At 36.4% G+C, this 9,461-nt stretch overlaps 1 protein-coding gene across 1 annotated transcript; it reads right to left on the minus strand.

The window, feature by feature from the left end:
* Window positions 1-7,991: 7,991 nt before the first annotated feature.
* Window positions 7,992-9,096, minus strand: LOC110680944. The gene is made up of 2 exons (XM_021856724.1): window positions 8,209-9,096; window positions 7,992-8,149 (listed from the first exon to the last, which is right to left on the minus strand). The coding sequence occupies exons 1-2, from the start codon at window positions 9,044-9,046 to the stop codon at window positions 7,992-7,994; spliced, it is 996 nt and encodes a 331-aa protein (XP_021712416.1). The 5' UTR covers window positions 9,047-9,096.
* Window positions 9,097-9,461: the final 365 nt, after the last annotated feature.

Consider the following 9,461-nt stretch of genomic DNA (forward strand, 5'->3'; position numbering starts at 1 on the left):
TTTGATGTTATCACACTATAGGTAGATCGTGATTCCAGCATTCGCCCATACATGTTTGTGATGATGATTAAAATCGTAAATTCTTATTATAGCATTATAGCATTTAAGATACAATGATATACAGGTATTCGCAAGGAGAGTGGTGTGTGTGAAAAAGTGTAAGATGGTGGCTATACAAGTGCTCCGAAATAAGTGCATTAACTGAGGTTTTTGCTCAATATTTATCGCAGGAAACGGTGTATATAATTGTGTTGGAATGATTTACATTCGGTGATAATGCAGATCAGATGCGAAATGAGCCCAGAGGGGAAAAAAACGAATTTTCGGTGTCCCAGCAGAATGATGAAAAAACGAGTGAAAATACATCCGAGGGGAAGCTTTTTGCTTGATACATTAGTATATGTGAAAGGTGGTGATAGATTCAGTCATGCAAACTTTTCCCATTTAGCATCTCGCGCAGAGCTTTTCATTGACATAAGCTTTCGACTAGCTGACTACCAGAGAGCTGAACCCAGTCAAGTCTCTGAATGCACAAACGTCAGAGGAGCGTTCCGTGGTACTGGAATTTGACAACTATGCAGCATAAGCTTCACTCTTTAAAATGACCTCAAGTGCCGATAGTTGAATGGATCCTAATGATGAACTATAGTATCACTGAGCTCAATTGCATAAAATTGTGTTTTCATGCTTAACATTTACGAACATATTCATTTGATGCAGAATTGAACTGCATTATACTAAACTACGGAGAATTATTATGTAATAATGGTGATGAGTGTGAAACGGCATTAGGCTTTTTTGAAACGTTGAGCGAGGATGAGTTGATGACAGAAGCTGTCGATAGAGTCACCATAGCTGTGATGTTAAAGTCACCAAAATAGCTTTGGTGAGCGAATTTGACGGATAGCGCCGACAATTTTTGTCGCATAGGATTCATCGAGTGTAGCGCGGTTGTTGCACCATGGCCAGATTCATTCCCGAGCGCGTGCACGGAAAGAAATAACAATTGTGATTAAAAAAAAACAGTAGCGGAAAATCAACTCCTTCCTATAATTGTTTTAATCCACTTCGATACCGTCAATCCGCCCCCAAACTGGATGGCGTACACTCAGCTTAACGCAATTTATAATTAAGTATTGAGTTGTATATATTAGTATATATTAGTTGTGGTGCTAGAGGACATCTTGAAAATTCAGTGAGATTCTTTCAGAAACCCTTCTGAAATTATTATATGTAGTTATTTCTTTGATCGCTCTGATTTTTCCAATAACCTCCTTGGGACTTCCTATTGGACTATCCCAGAAACCCATCTTGGGTTATTATGGAAATCCTTTCAGGATTCTGCTGTAAAATTCTAGAATTCTGCCGTAAAATTCTGGAATTCTACCGAAAATGATTTAATGATTGCTTTCCAGTGTAATGGAATCTATTTTAAAAATCTGGGTTCGGGGATTCTCACAAAATTTCTCGGGATTTCTTCTGGAAATCCAATCGAAATTATTATTTAAATTCTGATATTTTCCTCGTAATTCTTCAGTATTTTCTTCCGTGAAACTCTTTGAAAGTTCTTCAAAATCCCTTTGAGATTCTTTCCGAAAAATGTCTTAGATTATACCTATTATTCTAGAATACTCTCGGAAAGACGCCTGAGACTATAATCAAAAAAATCTATTATTTCACTTCACTTTCTTCCGTGCAAATTCTTGGGATTCTTTCGGAAATTCCTCTGGAATTCTTTTGTAAACCCAATGGAATTCTCCCAGAAATCCCTGTGGAATACTTCCGAAAATCCTGCTAAGAATCTTCCAGATGACGGGGATTTTTTTAAATCTTTATTTATGGAATCATCCGAAAATTCCTCTGTAATTGTTTGTAAATCCTCCTTATATCTTACAGAAATCCTTCTTATATTCTTACAGATTTATTGCTATTGATTTTATTGTTTTCTGCCTGAGATAATTTGTATATCCAGAATTTTTCCGAAAATTCCTTCGTGATTCTTTAGAATTTTTTTCTAAGATTTTTTGAGAAAAAAAAACTCTGAGATTCTTCTTGAAATTCATAAGGAAGTGTTTTTGATTTTTTTCGTGATTTATCATTGATTTTCCTTGAAAATTTTCTTAAATCCTTGGCAGAATTTTCTGAAATCCCTTTTGACTTCAAATGGAAATCCTCCAAGAAAACTACCGGACAGCCACAGGGACTTTAAAAAAAATACCTATGAGATTCTTTGATTACGGATTTCTTTTTCTGAGCATCTCTAGTGACTTTTAAATGGTTCTGGAAATTCCATTTGAAATTATTCCGTAAATCTTTCTGGAGCTCTTCTGGACATCGTAATTATTCTGGAAAATATTCATGAAATCGTCTGGATGTCTGTGACTTTTCATTGAATCTTCAGGGGTTCTTGCGAAATAACTTCTGGGATTCTTTTGGATATCACTGTAAAAAAAACATTCAAAATCCATTTCGAAATTCTCCTGAGATTGTTTCAGGAATTTACGAGAATCCTTAAAATAATTCCTTTAGAAATCTCCCTGATAATATTTAAGTGATTTCTCTATGGTTCTTCTGTAAATCGACCTGGGATTCTTCCGGAAACCCTCCTTTAATTCCAATGCAATTTCCAGAAAAATTTTCAGAAGGATATTTTTAAGAATCCTGTATATTTTTCCCTAAGAATCTCAATGTAATTAAACAAAATACCAGAACAATTTACGGTTGAATCCCACAAAAACTTCCGGTGGAATTCTTGAATGCTTATCATTCAAGCAGAATTCCAGTCGTATTTCCGGATGAATTTCGGCAGGTTTTACGGAAGAATCCCAGCAGAATTTCTTGAAAAATTCCAGTAAAATTTCTGGAAGAATATTTGAAAGATGTTTTGAAGTCCTCCAGCAGGATAACAGAAAGAAATCTGGGGGTATTGTAGAAGAATTTCCGAAAGAATCCTAGAGAGATAATCGAAATAATAACAGTTTTCTTGAAAAATTCAGGAAACTCCCAGAGTCTAGAGGTAATTCGGGAAGAATTTCTGCAAGAATCCTTAACAGAAGCATTGAACGATCCTCAGAAAGATTTTCGAAAGTATCCCAGAAGGCTTCCCGAAAGAATGCTAGAAAGATATCTGGAAGATTTCCTACAGGATTTTTGGAAGAGTCCCAGACAAATTTCAAGAATATGGACGTAAAAATCTCAGTGGCATTTCTAGAATAATTTCAGAAAGATTTCGGAAGCATCCTCGAAAGTATTCTAAAGGGATTCCAAAAGCATCTCAGGTGATTTCCGGAAGAATACCAGAGGTATTCTCATAATAATCCCAGAAGTATTTCCGGAAAAAGGCCAGAGTTATTTTCGGAGGAATTCTCGACGAATTTGTAGTAGAGTCGTAGTACATTTTTTGGCAAAATGCTCTAAAAATATCCAGAAGAATTGCATCAGGATTTTTGTTAGAATCTTCCATTGAATTTCCGAAAGAATCTTCGAAAATTTCGATTCGAATTTGATTTCCAGGATTTCAAAAGTAATCCTTAAGGAGATAAACGCAAACTCACATACAGATTTATGCAAATATTCCAATAAAATGTCCAGAAGAATCACAAAGGATATCCGAAAGAATCTCAGATATAGTACCGGAATGCTAACGATTTTTTTTAGATGAGTCCAAAAGCGATATCTGGACGTATTCTGTGATTTCCAGAAGAACTTAGAGAAAAAATCAGAAATAATCTCAAGATTTCCAGAACAATCCCAGAGAGGTTTTGAAGGATTCATAAGTGATTTAAGGAAGAATCCCAGGAGGGAAATTCCATAGAATTCTGGAGTAATTTCTGGACCAATGTCTTTTTATATGCTGTATCAATATTTACAAGTAATTATAATAAACAAGTATTTATGGAACAGTAACAATTTTAATTTATCGCCATAATTGAACGAAAATTTTAATTAGAATGTGCATCCACCACATCATCCCTCTCAGAAGGATTGTGATTCTCAATATTTTTTTTTTGCGGTGATTCAGAATTGTAATCACATACTAGTTTAATTGTATGTGGTGTCATTCAATATTTAAAATAATATTCCTTAAGCCGAACATGTTAATCCTTCGACATGAACCAACGAGCATTGCTTGAAATAATGAGATTGTTTCGATTACTTTGATTACTGATTTCTTTTTCTGAGAATCTTCTAAAAGTTACTTTCAAATGATTCCGAAAATCCCATTTGAAATTATTCCATGAATCTTTCTACAGTTCATCTGGATATCGCAATTATTCTGGAAAATATTCATGAAATCTTCTGGATGTCTGTGAATATCCTTTAAATCTTTCAGGGATTCTGGCGAAATAACTTCTGGGATTCTTTTGAATATCACTGTAATTTGGATTTAGGATTCTCATGGATTATTTCAGATATTAACGAAAATCCTTCATACAGAAGTGATGTTTCTGTGAATCGCCTTGGAATTCTTCTGGAAATCCTTCTATAATCCCAAAACAATTCTCAGAAAATTTTTCAGAAGGATATTTTTAAGAATCTCAATGGAATTTCTGAAAAATACCAGAACGATTTACGGTTGAATCTCACGAAAACTTCCGGTGGAATTCTTGAATGATATCCGGAAGAATGACAGTCGTATTTTTGGATGAATCTTAGTAGGTTTTACAGCACAATCCCAGCAAAATTTATTGAAAAATTTAGAATAGAAAGATATCCGAAAAAAAAAACTCCAACAGGATTTTTGTAAGAGTCCCAGGAGTATTTCAAAGATATTGGCGTAAAAATCTCAGTGGAATTTCTTGAAGAATTTCAGAAAGATTTCCGAAAGCATCTCAAGTCATTTTCGGAAGAATACCAGAGGCATTCTCATAAGAATACCAAAAGTATTTCCGGAAAAAAATCTAGAGTTATTTTCGGAGGAATTCTCGAAGAATTTCTAGTAGAGTCGTACATTTTTTGATAAAATCCTCTTTAAATATCCAAATGAATTGCATCAGGATTTATGGTAAAATCTTCCATAGTATTTCGAAAACAATTTTCAAGAATTTCATAGAATTTAATTTCCTGGATTTCAAAAGTAATCCTAAATCACATACAGAGTTCTGCAAAAAATCCAAAAAGATGTCCAGAATAATCGCAATGGGATATCCGGAAGAATCTCAGTAATACCGGAATGGTAACGTTTTTTTTGGATGAATATCAAAGCGAAATCTGGAAGAAAATTCGGAAATAATCTCAAGATTTTCAGAACAATCCCAGCGAGGATTTGAAGGATTCATGAGTGATTTAAGGAAGAATCCCGGGAGACGCTGCCAAAGAATTCTAGAGTAATTTCTGGAACAATTTTTTTTTCATATGATTTATATATAAAAATACTCTGATTCAAATACATTTCTTGTGAAGCATTAAGTTTCACTGCAGACACAGCTCGTAACATCAATAATAAATTTAATTTATAAATCTTTTAAGCACTTCCAAATTGAATAACAGTTCAAAGAGTAAAATACCATTCTCATGAGTTTTTGAGGATCATATGGTCGGTGTTTAGAGAGACCAGACTAGATGAATTTTGGAGCTCTAAGGATACGTAAAGAACTCCATCAATTTTAAATCTTCCATGTTATTTTGATACAAATGTATCATCAAATAGATAAGTTTCATTATTACAGTAAATATCTATACTATTTTGATGTTTCACATGTTTGGGGTACATTTTTCTTACTCGATTAAAAAAACACTTGATTCAGTCTGTCTGAACACTGACCATATCTATGTTTGCTATTTGATATTTAAATACTTGAATTGTGCTGTATCAATATTTACAGGTAATTATAATAAGTAAGAACAATAACAATTTTAATTTATCCCCATAATTGAACGACAATATTAATTAGAATGAGCCTCCACCACATCATCCCTCTCAGGAGAATTTTGATTTCCAATATTTATTTTTGCGGTGGTTCAGAATTGAAAATATCAAAAGTCTATTGTAATCACATCCTTTTTGTTCAACTGCATGTGGTGTTATTCGATATTTAAAATAAGATTCGTTAAGCCGAACATGTTGATCCTTTCACAAGAACCAACAACGAGCATTGCTTATGTTAAGAGATTTTATCGTAATGCACAACCAGCCTAAACGTTATTCCCCTTTTGTTTATGTACTTATTATAATTTCAAATTATTTTAATTAAATTAGTTGTGTTGTCTACTATTATACACGGCAACATGTTTCAAAATAAGTGGAGCTGCTTTTAAAACAAACTTTAACATCGATCAACCAAACCATAGAATATCCAATAGCGAAAAAATAATAATAATAACCGATCATTGCAAATCGAGCCGAACTGGCGCTCTTTCCGTGCGCACGCGCTTTCTGCAGAGCTGTCAAACAGACTTTTGTGCCTTCCTTCTTTCGCTCTCCTTCAACTCAACAACTCAGCACGATCCACCTCCTGGTGGATTGGTGAGCTGTCTGGTTGTTGCAGATGAACAATCATCGTGTAGCGCGACATCATCATTGACACTAAGCTTGCAACTCACCAGAAAATCGTGGTACAATTAACAACGGCCCTCATTTCTGTTCTATTTCTATCTCAATCAAATAAGTGAAGATGAAGCATCGGAAGCATAAAAGAAAACGAGTGAATTTAAATCTGTAATAGTGGTCTCGTGCACGTTATATGTGGTGGTGGCATATGCAAAGATTATTAGATGTTGTGATATCTGTGGTAGAGTGTGGAGTAAATAGATCTGTTTGTTGTCATTCGCGCTATGTATAAACATAAATATGATGCAGTTTCCAATAAGAATTCATTGGAGGGTATGTGTTGTGTATCATAACAAAGATTGCTTTAAATGTACATATTGTGTGTATTCCTTATCAAACATTACGATATAGGCGGATTAAATACGTTTTCTCTCATTTCTCAGTAAGCGAAGAAGGGAATCAGTGTTCAGTAACAACGGATGAGCTGCTATATCTGCTAGCAAATCGGAGCGAATGTCATTCCAATTGACTGTGCTGGGACAGGATCTCTGTAAGAAAAAATGGAACATCATACCTCTGGTGGTGTAAAATATGATGAGATTTGCCTTACCCAAATCACTACAGTCAGACTCTTCAAGGTCGTAAATATCCAGAAGTTTTCTGTTGAAATTTTCTTTCTCGAGTGCCAATTCCTTCCAATGTTCGTAAGAATAATCTCCATATCGTTGCATATTTTGTCGAATGGAATCCCACCAAGTGAATCCCGGTCGACAGGAACGTAATTTACGGGCCTGCAAACGGGCAGCACAACGTAATGGATGGGTTGTATCACGTCTGCGAACATGCCCCCACCAGCGCATCTGATACATTCTAGCTTTTTTGGTAATTCTACGCTTCTGAAGCAGACCGTTTACAGAGCGTGGGAGATTGGAGCCATTAGTACTTCGACATAATGATGACATGCCTCGAACTATCTGTGACTCATATCCGCGTATTGACCTACGACTATACTTCGTTAGAACTGCCACCTGAGTTCCATAAAGCATTGCAGGTGCTATTACTGTTTCGTAGATAAGACGACCAATCTGCCAGGTGGGACGGTGTTTCTTTAAAAAATCCATGATTGCTTTTGAAACCCGAACAGCATTTCTACACCGTGTTCTGACAGTCAGAGGTCTATCCAAACGTGCAGTTAAGTAAATCCCTAAGTAGCGCATCGGGTCTGTTGTCTTGTAGGTTGTTCCGCAGATATTTATCTCGGGTGCAGCTTCGTTGTTTGGATCGCGAATAAGAACCTTACATTTGGTATTGTTCAAATCCAGTCCAACGTACGAAAGGTATTCCACCAACTTAGGCAGAATCTGTTCGAGGTCTTCAAGTTTTTCCACGATTATGATTAGGTCATCAGCAAAAGCTAGGATGATAGGTAATGAGATATGGCCGGTCTGATTTAGGCGCAAACTGTTCACTTCATCTTGAACAGATTCAAGGACAGACTCCATTATAAGGTTAAATATAAAAGGGGATAAGGGACAACCCTGTTTAATCCCCGAGTCCGCTGAATCGGTCGTGATAGTTGTCCTCTCCACATGACTTGCTGTTGCTCTCCCCGTAAGCACTCCAGAATCCTGTTTATAAAACAAGCTGGAACACGTTTTCCTGTGTAAAGAAAATAAACCTGTAATATTAGTATTAATTTATCGCCTCTGTTATCATACCTCTTAATATGGCAGGTAGCGAACTTAAGGACACTCTGTCAAACGCCTTCTCAATATCCAAGGACATAAGTAAAAGGGGAACTCCACCATTCCAGCGCTCTTGCAATATGCGTTGGAGTGTATGAAGATGGTCTACAGTAGATCGCTCAGGTAAAAAAGCGGCTTGATGAAAGCCTATAGGACCTACAGCTTGTTGAAGCTTGCTTAAAATCCACGTAGCGTATACTTTGTAGGCAGCACTACTTAAACATATGCGGCGATACTCGTTGATAGTTTTCGGATTCTTCACCTTTGGAATTGGGACAACAAGAACATGCTTCCACTCTTCGGGCATCTTGTTTTCTTCCCATACCTTAGCCAATAGTTGGTGTAATTCTTTGGTGGTGGCTTCATTGCAGTATTTGAAATATTCATTATGCACAGAGTCTACTCCAGGTGACTTGCCATTTTTCAATCCAGAAATAATCTGTTCAATCTCAGTAAGACTAGGAGGAGGAGGAATTGTGGAACCAAGTAACTCAGGTAGAGGGTCAGGAATCAATACGATATCTTCTGCAGCAGGGATCCAATCGTCGAGACGGATAGTACATCCGCTCAATTTGGGCTGAACCTTCTTTTTGTACTTCTTCAAATATCTGAATGTCCTGTTCACTCTCTCCCCCGCGGGATAATGCTGTAAATTTTTGAAGAAACTTTCAATGTCCTTCTCTTCAGATTCCTTCATAGCAAGTCTGAAAGCTTCCTTTGCATCTTGTAGGCGATATCTCCACTTTGGATGGATAGATCGAGCTGCCCAAAAAGTCATCTTTTTGAGCCTAGCGTAGGCAAGTCGACACATTCTATTAGGCAAATCAGGGGAAGATCTAGCGAGGACAGCAGTAGCTGAATCCTTTATTTTATCTTACTCTTAAGTGTGTGCCAAGATATTTCTCAGTTGTCGGTAGAATTGATGGTAGAAGGTAGCGCCTTTAATCGCTCATGATTTCTCTTCTGCACCTCAAGTTTCAGAAACGAAGGGTTGCTATACTTTTGACTCAGACACGGCTAATTGTAGTAAGTCTGGTCTGGGATTGGATCTATTGTCTACATATAGTATACACAATAGTAGTTTAATGGTCGAAATTGTCGGGCATGAAGCATTGCATTTTTCGATAGGTATATACCGGATTGGAGATGAGTCAAAAGGTGATCGACCTGAGTAGAACTCCTTCCGTTGGTCCAAGTCCATCTGAAGCTGTCGTTAGAATTAAACT

Source organism: Aedes aegypti, unplaced genomic scaffold (genome assembly GCF_002204515.2).
Source record: "Aedes aegypti strain LVP_AGWG unplaced genomic scaffold, AaegL5.0 Primary Assembly AGWG_AaegL5_hic_scaff_2138_PBJ_arrow, whole genome shotgun sequence".
Classification (NCBI taxonomy): domain Eukaryota; kingdom Metazoa; phylum Arthropoda; class Insecta; order Diptera; family Culicidae; genus Aedes; species Aedes aegypti.

Excerpts from the sequence above, each read along its gene's own strand:
- LOC110680944 (XM_021856724.1), bottom strand. The coding sequence starts at position 9,046 with ATGTGTCGACTTGCCTACGCTAGGCTCAAAAAGATGACTTTTTGGGCA. Across the intron at positions 8,150-8,208 it reads GCTACCTGCCATATTAAGAG|GAAAACGTGTTCCAGCTTGT; the intron begins GTATGATAACAG and ends TTCTTTACACAG.